The sequence below is a fragment of the Pseudoliparis swirei genome, chromosome 6, assembly GCF_029220125.1.
Source record: "Pseudoliparis swirei isolate HS2019 ecotype Mariana Trench chromosome 6, NWPU_hadal_v1, whole genome shotgun sequence".
Taxonomy (NCBI): domain Eukaryota; kingdom Metazoa; phylum Chordata; class Actinopteri; order Perciformes; family Liparidae; genus Pseudoliparis; species Pseudoliparis swirei.
In genome coordinates, this window is record NC_079393.1 from 17,094,684 (window position 1) to 17,118,068 (window position 23,385).

At 43.2% G+C, this 23,385-nt stretch overlaps 4 protein-coding genes across 4 annotated transcripts; 2 read left to right on the top strand and 2 right to left on the bottom strand.

Annotated features, from left to right (window-relative positions):
• The first annotated feature begins 894 nt into the window (after window positions 1-894).
• LOC130194963 (titin-like) lies at window positions 895-9,229 on the top strand. Its single transcript, XM_056416189.1, has 4 exons — window positions 895-1,584; window positions 2,029-2,137; window positions 2,448-8,717; window positions 8,902-9,229. Exons 1-4 carry the CDS (start codon window positions 1,564-1,566, stop codon window positions 8,934-8,936), a joined length of 6,435 nt encoding a protein of 2,144 aa, XP_056272164.1. The 5' UTR covers window positions 895-1,563; the 3' UTR covers window positions 8,937-9,229.
• Window positions 9,230-9,323: 94 nt separating this feature from the next.
• On the top strand, window positions 9,324-11,796 carry LOC130194966 (calcium and integrin-binding protein 1-like). The gene is made up of 7 exons (XM_056416193.1): window positions 9,324-10,093; window positions 10,452-10,486; window positions 10,573-10,672; window positions 10,814-10,967; window positions 11,042-11,160; window positions 11,280-11,368; window positions 11,467-11,796. Exons 1-7 carry the CDS (start codon window positions 10,043-10,045, stop codon window positions 11,486-11,488), a joined length of 570 nt encoding a protein of 189 aa, XP_056272168.1. The 5' UTR covers window positions 9,324-10,042; the 3' UTR covers window positions 11,489-11,796.
• Window positions 11,464-14,174, bottom strand: LOC130194965 (RCC1 domain-containing protein 1-like). Its single transcript, XM_056416191.1, has 8 exons — window positions 13,894-14,174; window positions 13,614-13,823; window positions 13,364-13,529; window positions 13,101-13,222; window positions 12,917-13,021; window positions 12,289-12,456; window positions 12,178-12,207; window positions 11,464-11,999 (listed from the first exon to the last, which is right to left on the bottom strand). The coding sequence occupies exons 1-8, from the start codon at window positions 14,099-14,101 to the stop codon at window positions 11,842-11,844; spliced, it is 1,167 nt and encodes a 388-aa protein (XP_056272166.1). The 5' UTR covers window positions 14,102-14,174; the 3' UTR covers window positions 11,464-11,841.
• A 67-nt stretch (window positions 14,175-14,241) lies between these two features.
• Window positions 14,242-21,000, bottom strand: unc45a (unc-45 myosin chaperone A). The gene is made up of 19 exons (XM_056416190.1): window positions 20,870-21,000; window positions 20,556-20,748; window positions 19,715-19,890; window positions 19,525-19,614; window positions 19,229-19,396; window positions 18,850-19,018; window positions 18,562-18,732; window positions 18,154-18,325; window positions 17,680-17,980; window positions 17,477-17,571; window positions 17,182-17,323; window positions 16,903-17,043; window positions 16,600-16,727; window positions 16,455-16,521; window positions 16,245-16,358; window positions 16,042-16,157; window positions 15,580-15,697; window positions 15,349-15,504; window positions 14,242-15,241 (listed from the first exon to the last, which is right to left on the bottom strand). Exons 1-19 carry the CDS (start codon window positions 20,891-20,893, stop codon window positions 14,954-14,956), a joined length of 2,829 nt encoding a protein of 942 aa, XP_056272165.1. The 5' UTR covers window positions 20,894-21,000; the 3' UTR covers window positions 14,242-14,953.
• Window positions 21,001-23,385: the final 2,385 nt, after the last annotated feature.

Here is a 23,385-nt window from a genome sequence, read left to right on the forward strand (position 1 = left end):
TGAGCCCAGCGAGTGTTTTATTATTATTGGATTATAACTATAATTTTTATATATTTAACGCACAAAATATATGGTGAATTTATAAAACACGCATTGTTCATCATATTTTCATCGAATTGATCTACAGAAAATCATAGTCTGAAGTATAGAAACTACTAACGATAACTTTGACTCATGTAGTGGAGCTCAAAGTTTCCCCTGAATGGTAGCAGACTGGAAGAAGAACCATTCAAGAAATACAGGTACCTCAATTTCGTACTTAAATACAGTACGTGTGCTTAACGTTATATTCCTTCACTGATAATGACACATGTTTAATAGCTAGCCAACTCTACATCAGGCTCTACATCAGGCTCGTCTCCCCACAAGCCTGAGTTGATATGATCTGATAGTGTCCTCACCTTTATGATATCACTCAGATTCAGTGTCGAGAGACGAAAAGCGGATTTAGTGTGTTAAAGGCTTGCACTTGAATGTTTCGTTTTCTATCCATTTATTTTTCTTGAACCGGTTAGCTTCCTACGTCAAACGCGTTCTTCTTCGTTGGTGTTTATTCGTGTATTTCCGGTTAATTCTTTCAGAATAAATGTTTTTGAATCAAATTTGCAATTGCATCATCAGTCACCACATTAAAAACGGTATACTATATATATATATATATACATACATGTGTTGTGTGTATATATATATATACATATATATGTATATATATATATATATACATACATTCATATACACTTTAATAATTGAAGACGTCTGTTGATAGTAACAGAAGAGATGGGAGGGTATTTTTACAAACCGTTATAAACATACATAATCAATTGAAAACGTGAGCGTTTGCTGATACCATCTTATACTGTAAGGAAGATCCCTGCCGATCCCATACACTTAGCTCACAATAAAAATACATGTTAAGTGTTTTGTAGTCTTCACCCAGTGGTAGAAGATGTATTCCAATCATTTAAGTATAGGCTACCAAGCAAAAGAAACACTCAATTAAAAATAAAAGTATTGCATTCACTTAAATAAAAGTACAGTTATCAGCAACATATACAAAACATATCAAAAGTAAAAGTATGTGTTTGTCATCATGGGTCCTGTCAGTACTTGAGTACATGTACTCAGTTACATTTAACCACTGCCTTTCCCTACCCATAGTGTTGTAGTGGCTGAACATTTGTTTAGAAAGGTTCTTGTGAGCCTAATAAAGGCACATATATAACCAACCAACAGCCCCACACAAACAAAGCTATTTAGAGGACATGGATAAACTGTAAAGCCAAATGGTATGTGGGCAATATTTTACTGGTGAGCCCCTTTCCAGTTTATCACAGCTGATTCGTGCAGGCTCAAGTAACTTTGAAAGAATGAGCAGCTGGCCAATCAGGCGTCATGGTTATTTTAGTCTCTGCATACACATTTGGGAGATAAAGCAGGCTGTGATTGGCAGAGTTGTGAATGTCTGCCACAGAGTCAGAGTGCTCGTCAGTCAACAACTGAACCAGCTGGATTTATAAATTCACGTTGAATTTCTCACATAAATAAGGACAAGTGAGAGAAACGATGGAAGCCAGCAGCAACAAAGTAAGTTGTGTCAGCAATGATATCTTAGAGGTTATTGAAACAAGAGTTATTGAAGAGTTGAGGGCACCTACAAATTACTTGTTGCTTTTTCTTTTTGTGTTTTTCTTACTAAAGTGTAATGATTTAAACCTTGTGAGAGCTTAAGAGTTAAAAACATCATAGAGTTGTATGAGTTTGGTGGAACAGATGGCACCACCATGCCTCTGGTTATTTTTAACACCATTAGCAGTTTCTGTTACCAACATATCCCGTTCACTATAACGTACATTATAGTTTGTTAAAAAATATGTTGTTTAAATTCTATTGTGATTAAATATGTGAAGCTATTTTTCCAATGGTTTGAAACCAAAAAAAGTCTTAGAAAATTAGGAAATAAAGAAATGTATTGCCCTGATTGATTTAGCTGGTATTCATTTTAATTGAGTGTTTTACCAATCTCTTGAGGTGGGAAAACTAGCAGAAGATAAATCCCACACTCTAAATGTGACACTGAATACTGATGCAGATCTCGCAGCAGAAGATTCCCAGTCACCCCTCACAGTCATTGTCCAAGGTATGTCGTGCCTGTGGGGAACAAACAGTATTAGGCTCATAACTAAAGTTTAACAAAATAATATAAGTTCTTTCATCCACTCCAGAAGTAACTCCAGCAGTTTTATTATTGTGAGTTACAATTGGAAAAAAAGTTAGAATCATAAGTTTACTCATATTAATGTGTCCACTCAAATAAATAAATAAATAACAGAGATTTATTTGGCTTATTCAGTACCACATGGATGTTTTAATAATTAATCTGCACAGGGATCCTATCTAATGTTTCATGCTTTGTTTGTCCCCTCCCCCCCCACCCACACCCACACCAGGTCAGCCTGCCATTTCTGCAGAGAATGGAGATCCAAATCGTGAGGTCCAACCTGGCCCGGTTACAGATAAGGAAAATGCTATTAAGCCAAAACTTCAGATAGCCTTTGCCACATTTACTGTCAAGAATGGTGAAGATCTAAAGGTAGAGATCCCAGTGGTTGGGCAACCAGCACCAACGATTGAATGGAAAAGAGAGGGTCAGGCAGTCAAAGAGACATCAAGGCTAGAGGTTTCAAATACATCATCGTTAACAGGTCTTCATATCAGACATGCAGCCAGGGAGCACTGTGGTCAATACTCTATCACAGCAAGCAACAGTGCTGGAAAACATACGGGAGACATCACTGTGGTTGTTCTTGAAAAGCCAGACCAGCCCACAGGGCCCGTGAGGGTTAATGAGATCAGTTCGGACTACGTTGTCATTTCCTGGGAGCCTCCAGAATACACAGGAGGCTGTCAGCTGGACAACTACATCGTGGAGAAACGGGAAACTCTAAGCACAGAATGGCAGACTGTGTCAGCAACGACAGTAAGAACCACAATCAAAGTCACCAGACTGAAGACAGGGAATGAATACCAATTCAGAGTGTTTGCAGAAAATCGGTTTGGAAAGAGTACTGCAATCACTTCTCCTATTGTAATTGCACAATATCCTTTTAATGTTCCCACTGCTGCTGGCCCCCCGTTTGTGTCCACAGTGGCAAAGTACAGCATGGTGGTTGAATGGGCGCCTCCAGAAAACGATGGAGGCAGCCCCGTCATCGGCTATCACCTTGAACGGAAAGAGAAGAACAGCATTTTATGGACCAAGCTGAACAAACTTGTTATACCTGATGCTCGCTTAAAAACAAGTGGACTGGAGGAAGGGATTGAGTATGAATTCAGAGTCTTTACTGAGAATATTGCTGGACTCAGCCCATCAAGCAAGATATCTGAATGCTATGTGGCAAGAGACCCCTGTGATCCACCTGGAAAACCTGAAGCTGTTGTAATTACGAGAGAGAACATCACACTTCAATGGGCAAAACCCAGCTATGATGGTGGAAGCACCATTACGGGCTACATTGTTGAAAAGAGGGAGCTCCCAGATGGAAGATGGATGAAGGCTAACTTCACCAATGTTATTGAGAATCAATTCACAGTCACCGGTCTGACAGGAGGACAAAGTTATGAGTTGAGAGTAACTGCTAAGAATGGTGCTGGAGTTTGGAGTTCACCTTCAGAAACTGTAACCATCGTCGCACAGGATGTTATTGAAGGACCCACAGTGTTCATTGATCCTAAGTTCAAGACTACGACTGTTGTTCAAGCTGGTGAGACATTCGTCGTTGATGCCGATTACTTGGGGAAGCCCCTCCCTGTAGTAACGTGGTTAAAGAATGGAAAAGAAATTGACAAAGCAACACAGAGAACAGAGGTTAAAAACACCCTCACTCATACAACTCTGACGGTCAGGGACTGTACACGAGCAGATGGGGGACACTTCGTCTTAAGCCTCAGTAATATGGGTGGAACTACATCCATCACTGTTATTGTAAAGGTCCTGGATAAACCTGGTCCTCCAGATGGACCTCTAAAGGTGAAAGTTGCCAGTGCAGAGAAGTGTAGTCTTTACTGGAACCTCCCTTTAAATGATGGTGGTGCCAGTGTTTCCCACTACATCATTGAAAAAAGGGAGACCAGCCGTGTTACATGGACAGGGGTTGAGTCTCACGTTGAAGCCGTCAGTTACAAAGTGACAAAACTAGTGCCTGGTAAAGAGTATATATTCAGAATTGCCGGTGTGAATAAATTTGGTGTTGGCGAGTTTGTGGAATCCGACCCCTTCATCGCACAAAACCCTTTTACAACACCTAGTGCACCTTCTACCCCTGCAGCCAGTGCTGTGACTGGTGACTCTATGGTGCTATCATGGGAAAGGCCTGAGACGGACGGAGGCTCGGAGATTGATGGCTACATCCTTGAGAAATGTGACAAAGAGAGTGTCAGGTGGACGAAATGCAACAAGAGAAGACTAAATGACCTGCGCTTTCGATGCACAGCACTTGCGGAGGGACATTACTATCAGTTTAGAGTATTGGCAGAGAATGCTGCTGGTGTTGGTCCACCCAGTGAGCCAAGTGAGTTTATAAAAGTATGTGAAGCTACTTACTGCCCTGGCCCCCCTACAAACCCCAAAGTGACTGACTATACCAGCAGTACTGTGTCTCTGACCTGGTCAAAACCCATCTATGATGGTGGAGCAGCCATCCGTGGATTTGTCGTTGAGATGAAAGAAGCTGCAGAAGATGAGTGGATCGCCTGTACGCCAAGCACAGGTGTAGAGCACACAAACTACACCGTAAAAAGACTGAGAGAAAATGCAAAGTACAATTTCCGTATACGTGCGATGAATGCCGCTGGAGTTGGGGAGTGCGTGGATATACCTGGCTGTGTGGTAGCTACTGAGAAATTGGAGGCACCTGAGATTGAGTTGGACACTACCTTGAGGAAAATTGTCAGCGTTCGAGCCTGTTCCGCATTACGTCTCCTTGTTACCATCAGGGGAAGGCCAGAGCCTGAAGTTAGATGGTCAAAGGAAGGCGGCACAGTCAGTGAGCGCGCTCAAATTGAGATCACAAGCTCCTCCACGGAGTTATTGATTGAGAATGTCAACAGAAATGACACAGGAAAATATGTGTTGACTGCCGAGAACTGCAGTGGCTCTAAATCTGCATTCATCAATGTCAGAGTGTTGGACTCTCCTAGCGCACCAACAAACCTGCAGGTCAAGGATGCAAAGAGGGACTCTGTGTTAATCTCCTGGGAGGCACCTCTCATTGACGGAGGAGCAAAGATTTCGCACTACATCGTAGAAAAGCGAGAGGAGGCCAGGAAGGCATTCACAAGCGTCTGCAGTAACTGTGCGAGAAACTCGTGCAAGATTGACTACCTCCAGGAAGGGAGCTTCTATTACTTCCGCGTTGTGGCTGTCAATGAGTTTGGCACTGGACTGCCAGCAGAGACCACTGAGGCTGTTAAGTTGTCTGAGGCTCCTCTGCCTCCTGGAAAAATCACACTCAGTGATGTTGCATGCAATAGTGCAAGACTCTCTTGGGAGAAGCCTGAACATGATGGAGGAAGCAAAATCACATGTTATATTGTAGAGATGCAGGCTAAGGGAGATGACACATGGACAACGTGTTCAGAGAGTAAAGCGCTGAAAGCTTCTATTAATGGGCTGGCAACAGGAAGAGAGTACTTCTTTAGAGTGAGTGCTGTGAATGAAAAGGGCAAAAGTGAACCGAAGTCCCTTTTGCCACCTGTGACACTAAAGGATACCAGCGCTGAGCCCATCATTCATTTGTTGTCCAATACATTCAGTGTGAAGGCAGGTAACGATTTAAAGATTGATGTTCCATTCAAGGGTGTACCGACACCAATATTAGCCTGGAAGAAAGATGGCAACCTGCTGAAAGAGACAAGCAGAGTGAATGTGAACACATCTGACACCTCATCTCAGATTGTTATCAAAGATGCCACCAGAATAGACGCCGGAATGTATGAGGTGACCCTAACCAACTCGACCGGAACCACATCTGCTGAAATCTTTGTCACTGTTTTTGAAAAACCTGGACCACCCAGTGACCTCAGTGTGGATGAAGTGAGTGCTGACTTTATGTCTTTGTCGTGGCAGCCCTCACATTACACCGGCGGATGTCAAATCAGTAATTATGTTGTTGAGAAGAAAGATACAAGCAGCACAATGTGGCAGACCGTGTCAGCGACAGTTGCCAGAACATCAATCAAGATTTCTCGTTTGACACAGGGCACTGAATATCAGTTTCGTGTTGCTGCGGAGAATCGCTATGGCAAAAGCCACTTTGTTGAGTCTGACCCGGTTGTTGCCCAGTATCCATTCAAGCCCCCTGACTCACCAACAAATATTCGTATTGTTAGTGCCTCAAAGTCCGTCATGGTGGTTGCGTGGAGCAAGCCAGACAGTGACGGTGGTAGTCCTGTCATTGGTTATCATATTGAATGCAAAGATCAAAGCAGTATTTTGTGGTCAAAGTTAAACAGAAACCCAGTGACTGAGAACCAGTTCAAGATAACAACGGTTGAAGAAGGTCTGGTATATGAGTTCCGGGTCTGTGCTGAGAATATGGCTGGTGTTGGGCCATGCAGTAAGGCATCTGAGCCTGGAGCAGCAAGAGACCAGTGCGATCCCCCACACAACCTCACAGTCACCAATATAACAAACAGCTCAGTTTCCCTCACTTGGGACAAACCAGAGTATGATGGTGGAGCTAAAATTACTGGGTATATTGTTGAGCGTAAAGAGCTGCCAAATAGTTGTTGGCTTAAGTGCAACTTTATCAACTTACTGGACACCTTCTTGGAAGTGACTGGCCTCTTAGAAGATGAACAGTATGATTTTCGAGTGATCGCAAAGAATGCCGCTGAGCTCTTCAGTGGGCCCTCTGAAACCACGGGGCCGGTTACAGTGCAGCATGATGTGAAGCCACCCAACATTATCTTGGAGGACAAATTTAGACAGGTGGTGGTTGTCAAAGCAGGAGACATCCTAAGAATAGATGCTGACATCTCTGGCTGCCCCAACCCGACAGTGTTTTGGTTGAAAAATGGCAGAAATATCGGCACCAAAGGTCGGGTTGAGATAACCGCAACAAAGATGCATACCTCGCTACTCATCAGAGAAAGTGTGAGGAAAGACTCCGGACAGTATATTCTGACCCTACAGAGTACAGGTGGCACCACATCTAAGTCTATCACCTGTAAGGTTCTGGACAGACCCGGCCCACCTGCTGGACCTCTCGGGGTGTCTGGACTTTCAGCAGAGAAATGCACCCTTTCATGGGACGTCCCGCACGAGACTGGCGGTGCTGAGATCGTCCACTACATTGTAGAGAAGTGTGAAACCAGCCGCGTAGCATGGAGCCTTGTGTATGGTGAAATGGTGGCAACTACTTGCAAAATAACTAAGCTCCTCAAAGGAAATGAATACATGTTTAGGGTGAGAGCAGTGAACAAATATGGGGAAGGTGAGACTTTGGAAAGTGAGCCCAATAAGGCCATGGATCCCTTCACCATCCCATCTTCTCCCACTGATGTTGAGGTCACGAGTGCAACCGTCGAGGCTATGACTATCTGCTGGAAGAGACCTGCCTCTGATGGCGATAGCCGCATCAGCGGTTACATCATCGAGAAGCGGGAGAAGCAGGGTGTCCGTTGGGTTCGCGTGAACAAGAAACCTGTCTATGACTTACGAGTCAAAGCCTCCGGCCTGCACGAGGGATGCGAGTATGAATTCAGGGTATTTGCTGAGAATGCTGCGGGGCTAAGTGAACCCAGTCTCCCATGCCCACTCACTTTGGCAGACGATCCAAAGTTTCTAGCCTCCGCCCCGGCAAAACCCACCGTCATTGATTCATCGAAGTCTTCCATCACTCTGTCATGGAACAAGCCGCTGTTTGATGGTGGAGCAGCAGTAACAGGTTACAGAGTTGAATTCAGAAGATCAGCAGAAGACAACTGGACTCAAGTTGGGGTTCCCAACACAGATAAAACAGAGTTTACAGTAACGGGACTCACATCAGGGACGGAATATGTTTTTATTGTCAGATCCATAAACAAGATGGGCATCAGTGAGCCCAGTCCTGAAACAGATCCTGAAGTGACCATGGAGAGAGTGGAGGAGCCCAGGTTTGATATTAGCACAGATATTAGGAAGACCCTGCTCGTTAAAGATGGCAGCTCCTTCACTTTGACTGTGCCTTTCACAGGCAAGCCTGTTCCTAGTGTGGCATGGGACAAAGCAGATGTAGATCTGACAGTCAGAGGAATGATCAACACCAGCAGCTTCGTCAGCTCCATCACACTAGAAGGAGCAACACGCGATGACTCTGGCAAATATGTAGTCAAACTGAAAAATGTTGCTGGATCTTCCTCTTTGATGCTGAATGTGAGGGTTTTGGATTCACCTGGTCCACCAAATCATGTAGCAGTTAAAGATGTGACCAAGAACTCTGCCACTATTACCTGGGATATCCCTGAGAATGAGGGAGGAGCCTCAGTCCAGAACTACCTTGTAGATATACGGGACATCAGCAGAAAGGGGTGGACAAGACTCACAGACAAATGCCGCCGGCTGTCATACAAGGTGTCGGACCTGGAGGAGGGAGGGGTCTACTTCTTCAGAGTCACCGGTGAAAACGAATACGGGATTGGTGTTTCAGCTGAGACCAAGGAGGGAACGAAAATGACAGGTACAATCTGTGAAGACGCATAAGAGATGTTATATTTAGTAAGAATAAAAAGCTAAATTACTGTGATGGGATTAGAGTCTAAGTATAATGTGAAAGATCTTAAACAATTAGATGGATTAATCACTTCTTTCACTTTTTGCACATTATCCTATTTCCTGCATTAAGAATATTTTTATTTTTTCAGATACAACAGATTGGGAGACAAATCCAGGAGCTTAGCACCTCTTCTTTCCAGGGTTTAAGTAACCATCGTCTGACCTTCCTGTCAAGATCCTCGTCTATTTCTCATCTTCACCCAGTATTGTTCAGAAAAAATATGTAGCGAATGCTCAGTGGATTAATGCATTAGCAGAATTTGCAGTTTTGTTTGTAAACTTAAATCCATTATTAATTATGTTATTTTTTTGAAGAAAATGCATATGTTTGTTGGTTCAAACAATAACAGCAATAACTACTAAATGTATCCCGTTTGTCGCACATTATATATAAAATGAAGATGTTTCAAACAGGTATTGGAGTTTTACTTTGGATTTGTTATTGGACGTGGGCATGAGGACATTCAAAAAAATACAAACAAAACAAGATTAATAAATCAAGTTAAAGAAACAAAACTTTATAAAAACAAATAGACAGAAGAGCATTTATCGAAAGATTTACTTTTTTAGATCCACTTGACTGGGAACTCTGCTAAAGTATTTTCATTTTGAATAGACTATAGTTCATACAGGTCAATTGGAAATAACATCATTACTGTTTATTTAGAGAGCATAACCTGGATCTCCCTAAATTCTCCCAATTTTAAGTTTTTACATATAATTACATTTTTATAATGCAAGCTTTTAATTTTTTAATATATTGGCATATTGAAGTACAGTAGTTACAGCACGTGGTAGCTTTTGGTAAATAAAATAAAGGTAGCATCAAAAGTACAAAGTCGCATGTCATTCATCATGTTTATCTGCCCTTGTTTATTGTCACTTAACAACTGTCACTCTCGAGTAAAGGGACAATTTACTTTACTTTTAAAAAGTAGAACAATAATTTAATCGGTGGCAATCGAATAAAAAACAAAAACCCTTAAGTACGAAATCGGGCTTCTTTTTGTATGATACATACGAAGTGTTTCAAGATAAAGCCACTGTCGGATGAATAAGTTATAACGACCCATGCTCGCTCCAGCTGTCATGTTTGCGAGTACGTCACGAGGAGAGGGAACATTACCGGAAGTAGGCGGTAAACATTAGAAAGAGAAGAAGTCGCCCAGCAGTTCGGTGGGTAACTCCAAACAACAACTAAAGTACATCTTCGAGTCGAACCCCTTCAGGATGGGCACCACGGCCAGTCAACTTGGGAAGGATTTGCTCTCAGAATATCAGGTAAGTGCCCAAAGCGAAGACCTCGTGACGTAACCGAGGCGCAAGTTGAGTGTTTGTTTGTACGCCCTGTAATGAAGTAACACAGCCATGTTAGCCCGGAGGGTAAAGGCGGCATACATCGCGTAGCTGGAGCCGTCGTGTCTCCCGAAGTGTCCGGATGGTTTACACGCGGACTGTTAAACTAAACTTAACTCACGCTTATCCATACAGTGGACGCTAATGCTGCTAATACCACTAGTCAGGCTAACCGTGGATGTGTTGTGAGAATAAAACTCCTACATGTGTTCTCGTGTGGGGAAAGTGTTGGTTCAGGTAATCTGTGACTTGTCATTTCAATAATGCTCACTTTAACTTTTAGGAGCTGACATTCTTGACAAAACAAGAAATTCTTCTGTAAGTGATCTTGCAATATTACAAATGTTAACTTCAAAAACTTGTTTTAAAGAGCATCCATGATTAAGCTGTTTTTGTTTATTTAGTGCCAACAAGAGATTCACTGAACTGCTCACAAAAGATGAGAAAGACCTTCCAAACGCCAGAGTACCAGTGGAGAGGATCCTCACTCTGCCCGAGCTCAAGGTGAGCAGCTCCTTGATAATAAAGCAGAACAAACACACTTATCATTGCATGACTAAGACCGTCCTGTGCTTGGTGCGTTCTGGGGGAAGTGCTTCAAGGACTGATAAACTCTCCTGACCCTTGTACTTGTTCCTGGCACAGTGCAACCCTTTCAGGAGAAGAATCTGCCATGTTTTCTCAACGTCTGAATACAAAGATGGAAGCCTCACATTTGAGGACTTTCTGGATCTCTTGAGTGCCTTCAGCGACTCCGCGACTATGGAAATCAAATCTCACTATGCCTTCCGTATATTTGGTAAATAAGTTGATTGTTAGTAATGATATTTTTAGCACTATGAATCTGTCTAATACGTGTATTAATACTTTCAGACTTTGATGATGATGGAACTCTGGACTGTGGTGATCTGGAGAAGCTGGTCAACTGCCTGACTGGCGAGACAGACGACACGAGGCTCACCACGGAGGAGATGAGACAGCTCATCAGCAATGTGAGTTCTCCAAGCCGGCTGCTCTTTAAAAGATGTGGGGAGGGGCACTCGGTGGTTAACACAGCCTGTGGTTGGTGCACTGATGTGAGTAACAGTTGTTGCCCCTGCATGTTTTTCAGATTCTTGAAGAGTCCGACATCGACAAGGATGGAACTGTGAACCTCTCAGAGTTTCAGCACGTCATTTCAAGGTCACCGGATTTTGTCAGGTGATTAAAAGTCGAATTGCTGCCATCACTGATGTGTACTTTACGCTGCACAATTATGGTCGCTCCTAACTGCTTCTGTTATATTTTGATTTCTCCAGTTCTTTTAAGATTGTGCTGTGAAGAACTCCAGCCGGCTGAGGAAATACATCTACTTTTAACTCTGAAATGGTCTTTAGATTTCAATGAGAACGAGAATTTTAAAGATTTGCCTTAAATTATATCCACCTAAAGATTTTATTGCCTTAACTATTTGATGTATCCTTTGTAAAATATAAAAACTTATGATTTTTCTTTTTTCTATAAAGAACATTTTAAATACTTTCAAAAAGTGCTCATTTATGAAGTTGTCTGTTTTTAATAGAACAAACAAGAACTTGTACATCACAAAATAAATTCAGTCTTTTGTTGTAATAATTCACTTCCTGGAATATTGTCCAGCGTCCACGTTTATTAAAGGGGATTCAATTATATATTTAAGAACAAGATACTTCCTTCTTGGCGACAGCAGCGAAGGTGTTCCATGACCCACACACTACGTCAGCCACATGCATCTGCTGCTCCCTGAAGAACTCCACCCGCTGGGGCTCATCTGAACTGATTAAAGTCTGGTGTCCAAGTTGGCCATAGTCACCTGAAATGGTGATAGACAAGATAAGTTAAAGATATACTTAAGTTGTGCTCTAAGCATACTAAATATTTAAATTGGTAGTGGGGCAGTGCTATAAAGATCTTATCATTTATTTGATTAAATGCATTCTCAACAGTTTTAAAGTCAGTTTGGGTGTCATTTAGCTCAAATTCAAACTTACCCCAGCCCCAAGTGTAGAGGTCCCCTGTGGCTGGAAAAAGAAAATATCAAATAAAGATGACAGATTTGCCAAGAATATGTGCATTAGTATACAACCAGTGTGGTTTCTCACTTGTTACTGCAGCTGTGTGACGGGACCCACAGCTGACTGATCTGATGTCACATGACGGCGTGATGTCCAGCAGAGCCGGGAATGCCTGGATTGATATGAATACATCTTCCTGTTCTCCCTCATGAGGCTCTTTGACGGGAGACGTGCCGGCATCTTGAAGCAGTGCTTCTGTTCCGGACAATAATGTAGCAGTTTGACACTCAGGATTAGGAGGGTGGTTCATTTATGAACAACGTAAAGCATTTCCCATCGATGTACATTTAAATTAGTTTGTGAATTTGCATTGGGATATTTCAACCGCAGCTCACCTACAATAGCACTTGATGACATTTAGTTTGTGGTGCTTAAAATGCCACAAATACATTGGAAAAGATATTGCATCCTAATGGTGACCATATCCCCCTCTTGTTCAGTCAATCATTTAGCAAAGCATCTTTTATAGATGCTGTGGAAACGCATCATGAAATCGCACGATGCAGTCGAGTGACGTGCATGTGGGGCGAGGTGCACGATCAGCATTGATAGATAGCACTGTGGGTCCAAATAAATAGGAGTTTGATTGATTTGAGGTGAAATGTCACATTACTGTATTTTTTTAAACAACTACTCAATACTAGGACACATTTACCTGCTTGTTGGCTACTTTGCTGCTGCAGTGCTTTCCTCAGACCTCGTGATGGAAGTCCAAGCTGGCCACTTTCATTCCATCCCCACACGTAGAGATCACCCCCATCTGATGAAAAAGGTAATTTGAGGTTTTTTTTCTTCTTTTCAAAACTTTTTCCACTGCCAACATCTTGGGAGAAACTTACCACTAATACAGACAGTGTGCCAGCTTCCTGTAGCTATACAGCTCATGGGCATCCCCAAGAGTGCCTCCACCGCCCTGGGCTCCTCCTCAGAGCCGAGGCCTCCGTGCCCTAACTGACCATGACTGTCAAAAAAAAACAGACACACATACACACACACAGAGACACACCCACACACACAAAAGCCTTAATTATTTCCCCATGTTCAAAATCTATTGTGTGTGTGTGTGAGAACGTTTTCCCCACTAGCCAGGTGTTAGGTCTACCTGCCCAGTCCCCATGTGTACACAGCTCCAGAGGCACTGAGGAGGATGGCATGCTCTGAACTCAGTGCCAGACACTTGGCTCTCAGCTGAGGCGATAAGGAGCGGTAGAGGGGCGGCTTCGTGGCGATGTAGCCCCCCGGAACCAACGGGAGACCCACAGAGGCTCCTGGAAAGCAGCGAGAAGTGCACCGTTTAGCCAATCACCACATTACACTTCTAGTAGCTCGGTCAAATGATTGACCTAAATTACCAGAGCTCTCGGGGGGTGTTTTAATTTCCATGCTCCACGCTGGAGTCTTCTCTTCCTTCTGCAGATCCCAGGACTCAAGTCGGTCCGAGAAAGCGAGGGTCAAGTACGACTCGCCGATGAGGGCGTCTCTACAGCCGCGGCTCTCCCACAAAGGAAGCCCGCTGCATGCGTCACTGGAGAGGAAGCCCGCGAGGCACACACCGCTGTCGCCTAACAGGGGAGTGAATGCGATATCACAGACGTACGGAACAAGTAACACGAGCGCCTCCAATAGACTTACTATCCATATGCAAAGACGCTCTCCGACTCCAACTTGCTCTTATCTGACATGCAGCCTTCACGCAGCAGCCGGGTCTGTCGGCCGGGCTCGTGAGCTCTGTTGGACCGCTCACTTTGACTTCATTAGCGTCGCCACGCGCTCCTTCCGTCAGCTTCTCGTGGACACGTATCTGTCCAAAGGCGTTAAAGCCGAATCCGAACCACCGCATTGGAAACGCTCCTGCTCTCTTTACGCCGCTGAGGCTGCGGCGCAGTTGTCCGCAAAGTTTAAACACTGGTATATGTCGCACCGGGATGTACTGCGCATGCGCTACATTATTGTTGCAAAGTGACAAACGTGACGATATGATTCTGGTGCAGAAGTTTTATTCAGTGAAAACTACAAAAACGACCAACCATACAACCCCGTGGATGTAGTGGAGTGATAATAATGATAATATTAAAACGCACAATTATGTGAATTACATGTTTTCGTAAGACACATGTAGGTTAATGATAGCAGTGTATACAATGAAAAATAGATAATGTATTTTGGGGAATAATCATGATACAAAGAAAAACATTTGCAAATATCAAAGAATAGCAATCCTTGGTAAAGAATGTATAGAGTTGCCTTATTGGTCTCAAAGTCGAACAAAGATTTGGTGGTGGTCCGTCATCATACAGTGCAAAGAAAGGATTTAATTTATAACCCAAAACATTATCTTTTCCTAAAATCTAAGCAGCTTGGTTTGTTGCTTAAACCGAAAAAGAGTGATTTCTGGTAGAAAGCCCTTTCTCGATGTGCACATGGAGTACAATTTAGATTAATAAAATGAGTGAAACAGCAAACCACTTCAGTGAGAATCTCCTAGCTGTCATGTACTACCTTTCCTCTTTGATTTGTTACTGCTTTTCACAGATGTTGGTTAAGACGTGAGCATTTCAGTGTCGGCTTGTACCCATCCAGACCAAAACTGATTTCCTGCAATAGGGAAAGGATTCCACTGTTCCCGCATAAAATTAAAAACAAATCATTTTAACATTACCAGCAGACACATATACATGCTGCAGCTGTGTTCTCAGGGTTCAGTCCCTTTAACCTTTTCTCTCCCTTCCCTGGTCATGATGATGCTGTACTTAACGGCCTGGTCCAGACAGTTCTTCGCAGTCTTAGAAACAGGCTCCGGCGTGCCCTCTCCTCCCTTGGCCAAGACGGAAAGGATCTCCAGAACTTCACTCTCCATGATTGTCTCAGCCAGACTCTTCTCCGCCTGCATCATGTTGTACACTATGACCACTCCACGGTGGCGTAGGTCGGTTATTTCACAGAGCAATAGCGACTGTATAATCTCCAGCCAGTGAGTTGTCTGAGAAGAGAAGAGGAAGGGATGTTGGCTTAAATAGATACATTAATTGCTGTATGCCACAGTGATGGCTGTGTGGGAACGGTGAGCTGCTGCAGTGGTCGGCTTACTGTTCCAGGGATGCGTGCACAGAGCTCAGGCTGCTCAGCGGTCAGCATGGCCAGAGTTCCCGCAGCGGCTTTCCGCAGCCTATCATCCTCCTCTCCGCTGTAGAGCACCAGCAGCTTCAGGCGATCGTTCCCTGTGGCCAGGTACAGCTTCTGCACCTGAAGACATGCCACTTTTACTTCCACTTTTCAACATACGTATACCATGCAATCATCTATGGATATGCCTCTTACCTCTGTGCTTAAAACCAGATTACACATGCACTCTGTGGCAGCGGCTCGGACTAGGCCATGCTCCTCAAACATGTAACCTTCAATTTTTGAGACAGCCTTCTCCTTTATGATCTTTTGTCTGTGAAATGACATATGTGATTAATAAATAAGAGACTTGAAAGACTGGAATCTTGATCTGTAATCTGTTTATGATTTAAGTCTTAAAAACAGCTCTGTTTATATATATATATATATATATATTTCTTTATAGAATAGATTCTTTTACATTTTTAAGAAGCAAACTAGGCTCCTGCATGTTTGACTATAAAATAATTAATCCGTAACAATTCATTAAAAGTGTTCTTTTCTTTGAGGAAGGTAAATAAGTAGGTAAACAAAAGACATACACTGAACATACTTGTAGGTAATGTCCCATTACAATAGTTTGTACATTCTTATGAGAGACTCCCCCTAGTGGCCAACCTGATTCTTTCACTGATGCCGGCCAAGTTGGTAAGAGCCATGAGTGCCTCAAAGTTCTGCAGCAGGGTGCATTCAAGACTCAGAAGACTGATGAGGGGGCGCACCATCTCATAGATCTGACAACAGAAAAGTATACATGGTTAAATAGGAAAAGGTCTTTAAGTTTGTTTATGTGTTATCTCGTAGCGGGCAGTTCTTCTTACCCGTTCTCCTGGGAAGGCTATCTGTGGGTTAGATGTGATGGTGATTTTAGCCAGGGCTTGTGCTGCTTTGACTTTACCTAAATCGGTGTTGTCAAATGCCAGTGGGATCAAAGCCTATGAAGGAAAACAGTCAAAACACATCATGTAAACCTACTAAATAAAGTAAGGCATTTAGATCAGTGTGCAGATTAAACTACATGGGTATTCTACCTTTCCTCCACCCTGTGCCACCACTGTGCCTCTGTCTTCCTGTCGTTCCACCAAAGCCAAGAACACCCTGTTGTGAGGTCGGGCATTAACGGAAAGTCTCCAGAGAGAACAGTGAGTGAAAAAGACTTGACTGCCATTTTCCTACCTGGCGATACAGTCTTTACAAGCCTCAGTGAGGGCAGGACTTTCCTGTTTCACCATACACACCAACGCAGACACCACACCAGACTCCAGCAGCTTTCCCAGTCTTTTCTCTACGTAAGAAGGTGCATCCTGACACATGGAAAGACATATAAATATATAACTCAAAAAAGAAATACGGATGTAAAATTGTTTTGAAAAACAACGTAACAAATGAGAGTAGCAGAGCTACAGTGCACTATTTAAGTAATATCATGTTATGTTGTAAATGTAGCTCTATGTGAAAAATTAATAATTTAAATGGCACCTTGGGGTGCTCCTCAGGCACATGCTGCTTTGCATACTTGGCCAGCTCCACCATCTGAGGGTCTGGCTTCTCCACTTCATAGCTGTTGGTGCAATTCACTAATGTGGAGCCCACAGCAAAGAGCACCGTCTTGTCCTCAGACTGCAGGAGCACAAGTAAACCAAGGTTGTCAACACTCCACAAGTGTTTTGGGTAAGTTATTATAGTGTTGGATTCACATACGACACACAAAGAAATGTGTATTGTCCATGTGTCACAAGTATTAAAACCTCCAATAACCTTTGCCAGCTCAAACATGGCCAGGAGAGCGTTCTTGTCTTCCACGAAGTCCTCCTTTACATCGGCATCAAAAGTGAGGTAGGCGAGGCCTTCCACAGACCACCGGCGGGATGTTTTGGGCAGAGACTCATTACAAAGCCACCTAAAAGAGAAAGAGATGCAGCTCGCTTCTTATCATACTGCGATTAATTCATTATCTGACGTTTTTTAAATCAGGTTATGCAACAATATGGACCAGGCATGACACATTTCTCTTAATCTGTATCCATGCTAAAGATTCAACAATCAAACATACTTCCTACACTGCTTGGCGAGCTTCACCGTGGATCCCTCAGCAAACTGCTTCATGCTGAAGTCTGTCCCTCCAGCTGAACCAAGCTTGCACAAACCCTGTGTAATAACCATCAGAGCACCATATATCATTTATCTTCACTTATAGATGTTCTTTTTTTCTCCAACAAGTTGAGATAAACATACTTGCTTTGGTGCAGCACTTACCACCAGAGCTCTCACGCGTATCTTGTCGTTGTCGCTCTTCTTGTAGAGATCCTTCAGAAGGGCCACGCCGTTGGCAGTGATGAAGGAGGCTCTCTTTGCCTTGCCGGCCGCATGGATTACAGTCTCCACTGCTACCTGCTGGTGAGTTGCATCCTCGGAAGCACACAGAGCGATCACTGCATCCATCATTCCGGACATCTCCAGAGTTCTGTTACCCACGTCGCTCGGTCCTTGCAGGAGCACCGACACCGTCTGGATGGCTCGCAGCTTGCCGTCTAGGCCTCGTCGGCTAAAATGTTGCCTAACCAGAAAAATATCAGAAAAGCAAGTTAGTTAATGAATGCCACTGTTTGGCCTATCGCCTGTATGAAGGATTTTGTTTTACCCGTTCAGAAATTATTGCAGAATGAAGCCGCTCAAATAATATAAACATTGGAAATTGGGAAGTTTCCAACGTTTCAGTGGTCAACTCACTGTATATATTCTTCACATAGCGTGTTGAAATTGTCCCTCTCTTCATCGCTTCTCAGGTCATCGTAGAGTTTGCTGAGTAAGACAGAGCAGCTCATGTGGGAGTTGTCTGTAAGCGGTGGTCCGTCTGAGAGCTCAGCGACTGTCCCAGCCACCTCCAGGATTTTCTTCAGTCCTGCAGAAGAACAAGGAGCTAATTAATCTCGTTGGAGCGATGCCAGATCAAAACTGGTGTCACAATGGCTGAGGCCGCAAGCAGATATCAATTGGGAAAAAATACTTCCTCTTCTTGCCTCTTAGTGCAACCTACTGAAATATTTAAATGGTCCTGTTTGGCAAAAGGACTGTTTTGGATCCATCATTGCATAAACATGTGAGTGTGTCTACATTAAGTGCAGGTGTGTTTCATACCCTGGTCTATCACCCATAACGTGAGGGAGTTATCTGGGTTTTTCATGGACTTTCGGGGAACTTGTTTGATCAGGAGGTTGATGGCGCTGTCTCTGCCCGGCCCCGACACATTAGATGCCGGCATCATTTCCATGATGTGGCGTAGCATCGAGCGCAGCTCCTTGGAGGGTTCTGTGTTACAGTCACAGAGTCAATAATGTGTGAAAGCACAAAGACAGAAAGCATTTCTTACTTTCATGTGTGGCCAACTCCAAAAATAAACATGATCAGAATCGAAGCCAAACTCACCAGGAAGTATGGCTTGATCTTTCCCTCGGATCTCTTTGTTCATGCCTTCTGTCAGTGCCTCGAACATAACCTGCAGCAGGTGGCAGGCAGCCAAGGAGACGGTGGAGGCTCCTGCTCCCATGACTGCACATAGCTGCTCCATCCCCAGCTCATTCACTATAGCCATGGTCTGGGGACATAACAGTGGATGTCAGCAGTAACAACCAGTAAAGGATGGAAGTAAAATGAACACATTACAAATAAGAGGGCCATCACTGTGGATACACTTCCTGTTTTATCTATGAGTTTCAAGAAACAAATCACAAGTGTGCACGCTGGTTAAAAACAGGACTTTGAAGATGATGTAGTAAATAACTTTAGAGGGAACTGTCACACTTACTCTGGACTGATGCCCTGTGCACAACCCAACCAGGGTCCTCAGGGCAGACAGGACGACCTCCTCCTGCTTTGACTGAAGAAGTTTCTGAATCAGCTTCACGCCATCGTTACGGAAGATCTGCTCAGCTCCTGCATCTTCTCGAGACAATACCACCAGATTCTGAGCAGCCTGAAATTGTTTAATGGATGACATTTTGGGAGCAATTAGACAGATCAAGATAAAATTAACAAAAAACAAATGCATAATAGAAGAGCAAATGATGCTTAGTTATGTTCCTGCCTTCTGAGTTGCCCTACCTTTTGTCGATCCGAGTCTTTTGCAGATGCATCGAGGAGAAGGGAGAACATTTGCTGCACACGAGCGTCAGTGGAGTTCAGTTGCACTGACTACACGGGAAGAGAAAAGACCCTAATTAGCAACAGTTTCTTCAGGGCACCGTTTCAAAAACAAACCTCCCTGACACATCATCCACTCAAAATGCATTACCTTCTGCTGGATCTGTGCTCCCAGCTGTCTGAGCAGATCATGGAAGGTTTTGTTTTTGGGCTCCACCTGGGCACACCTCTGGGCATCCAGAAACGCCTGATCAAGCCGACAGAGTTTCTGGAAAGCCTGAGCTCTCCGAAACCTGGCCTTCATATCCCCCGGGTCAGCATCGAGAGCTGGAAGGAGTGACAGACACGACATTCAATAACATGCACGCACGCACGATAGTAGGTGGGTGTATGCGTTTAGAAAGTGATTCTCAATTAAATTAGATCATCATGAGTATGGGTCATTTGAAAGAGCTGCTGTTGAGCATTCAAAATGAAATATTGTGTCACTTTAACCCTTGTGTTGCCTTCGTGTCATTTTGACCCGATTCAATGTTTAATGTTGGTGTTCTTTCGGGAGTCAACAAACAAACATAAAGTACCTCACACTTAAACTTGGAAAACAATATTAATTCTAATAATTTTCTGGAGATTTTAATAGCTGGGGTCATATTGACCTCAAGGGTAAAATATGTTAGTAAATATAAAGGTAACAGGAGGGTTAAACATTGAATCGGGTCATATTGACCCGAAGGCGACAGGAGGGTGAAACATTGAATCGGGTCAAATTGACCCGAAGGCAACACAAGGGTTAAGCATCCCAAACTCATTCAGAATCCAGGTTAGGTTTAAGCTACAGCCCATAGGTCCAACTAACCGCAACAGGTATCTGGATGGAAATATTTCAAAATATGTGTGTATTAAGGGGAAGTGTCCCTTCATTTAAACTTGGATTAAAACGTGTCTGTGGGCTCAGTGATCTGATGCACATCCTCGGCTGTGATGAATCCCACCTTTGGAGGCATCAGCCTCTGCCTTGCTGTACTCCTCCTGTTTCAAGTAGCAGGCACAGCGGTTGCGGTAGAGAACAGCCCGCTCTGCTTGGCTATCACTCCGCTTTATTGCTTTGCTGTAGCAGCAGACAGCGCCCTGAATGTCTCCTGCCTTGAAAAGGGCGTTTCCGTCCTCCTTCAGGGCTGCGGGGTCCTGAGTTAACAAGAACAAGTAGAGAAGGGGGCTCAGGGGGACGGAAATGCTTCGAGTACATGTTATTCTGATAACATCTACTCTCTACAAGCTGACACTCCAACCGCTGTCGTCTGCTTACCTTTTCGATTTCACTCGCACTCATCTTCGAAGCGTAATACACAATACAGCGTTACTTAGTGTGGCGAATATGTCGTTTAATATTCCTCTACTTGGTCACAAACGCCGCTAACTTCAGTCAAACATGTTACATCTCGCAACTCTTCCGGTTGTCCGGGGCACGTTGATGACGTTTCGCTAACAGCCCCGCCCCTTTGCGCACGTTCTATAACCATAAAAGGAAGAGGGAGCCGGCGCGAGTCTGTGTCTCCATCGCGTCTTTATTTGGTTGCATTTTCGTTCTGTGGCTTTCTTCAGTCCACACAGACACAGCGTCTTATAATAAAGGAAGAAAACTAGCAATTCAGGTTATTGATGCACAATCAACAGATCTAATAATAATAATAATAATAATAATAATAATAATAATACAATTATTCATTAACCATGAATAAAGATCCTATTCCTAATGTAAGAACATGGCCCAAGGACCAAGGTGAAAAGTAATGTATTGTTTAAAAGGCCAAAAATAACCACAGGATATAATGTACAATAGTACAGTACTACAAACATACAACTATGATACAACTAATCAACATACATTAATTATGAGTCACTTTTTTGAGTAAATGCAATGATGCTTGGCATGTGAGATTCAAAATGTACGGTACATTCACACAAGTTAAAACCACAAAAGGAAGTGTCCTGGTGTGGCATTTTCTGTATTAGTGACCTGCATGGGGACTCTCATTCACCAGGACAGCCAAGCATCATTGTTGTGCTTCCTCTGTTGCTGAGGAGACAGGGCGGCTCCCTTTGGGATTTGTGCTCAGGTATACCTGCGAAGAGTCTTGTGTTACCAGGGCAGCTTTGTGACTGTAGAAGAATATCCAGCAAGTTGGGATAGATTTCCCCAGGGTTGGGCTTGTTGTGAAACCTCATACATACCAGATCCACAGGGCATCCACAAGGCTCAGCGACAACACCCTGGACCCAAAGAGACGAGTCCCAGTCTCAAATCAAAATAACAAAATAAAAACACCCAGCTGTGTAAACATTGCACATTGCACATTGGTTCCTTTATCCCTGAGATTGTGCTCTCAGAACATGATTGTGTCAATACTAGTGTAGTTTATGGTATCAAACTTACATGTTGTGGAAATATCTCTCATCCATCTCAATCACACACCGAATAATACTTTTGTAGACCCAATGAAAAGTTATCAGTCTGTTGCAGTGGCGGGCCGTGCATTTTCTACCTAGGCCTTCAATGCCGTTTTACTACAGCTGCACAACCTAATGTAAGATATTAGTTCACCAGTGTTCCGGTGCGGGGCTTTTATTGTGAAGGAGCAGACGGAAAAAGATAAAGTTGCCGTGTTTCTTGTGTTATTAAGTAACGTAAAACCCTCAGTTACACTGATTCAGAGAATCGTATCGTACATGTATGTGTATATTTATATCGATGTATGTGTGTGTATTTATGTATGTACATGTGTATATATCAGAGATATGTATGTGTGTATATATGTAGACTGTTGTGATGAGAGCAAAACCAAAACAGTTCCATCTGTTCCCGCGTCCCCCACAAGTTGCTCATTAATTATTTAAGTATCAGCTCCTGTTTCCAAAGCACGTGAAGACTACCTGAACGATCTACCAAAAGAATCCACGAAGAGCTTCAGTACATTTTCAACACTGGGCTTCTCAGGCGTCATTCACCTGCACGCTGGTGTTCACTTCTCTGCAGCTGTCAGGCTGGTTTTGAGCTTTGATGATATTGTGACAGAATAGGCAGCCCCACTTAAGCTCCTCTTTATATAGGTGCCTGAGACAGGGAGGTAGCAACACCAGGGGTCAGTAGTCCCTCTCCAACCAAATTATAAAAGCTGCAGGATGACATAACTTTATTAAAGTCCACTCTACTCCCATTTTTTAAAGTGCTGTATAAAGAAGAAAAAGTTCATCAATGTTCAAACTAGCTATAAGGCTACTCTTCTAAGATTACTGGACATCTTCAGTTCACAGTCAAATAAGGGCACACATTATAATCCACAATTTCCCGAAATTACAGCATATAAAAATAAAATGCCACTGCACTAAATGCACAACTTCATGAAACATGAAAACATGAATGACCAAGAAAATTAACAGGATATATATTAGTTAGTTGTTAAGAAAGTATAGACAATTTTGCCTCAGAGGGCTTTACAATCTGACATATCTTTTGTACCAGGAGGACCCTCACATCAGAACAGGATCAACTCCCCCCAAAAACCTTAGGGCAACAGAGGAGGGTCCCTTTATCAGGATGAACAGTAGTACACAGATGTCATGGGAATGAACACCATAACAGAGTTACAACACATTCGATGCATATGACAGAAACAATGAGTAGAAGGTGTGATGAAAAATTACAACTAATAATAATAATAGCAGCAGTGGATGTTGTAGAATAATCATGATAATAAAAGCAGGTATCGGCAATATAACTGTTTGATGGGTACCAAACTCAGAAATTATTAAACATATAAGACA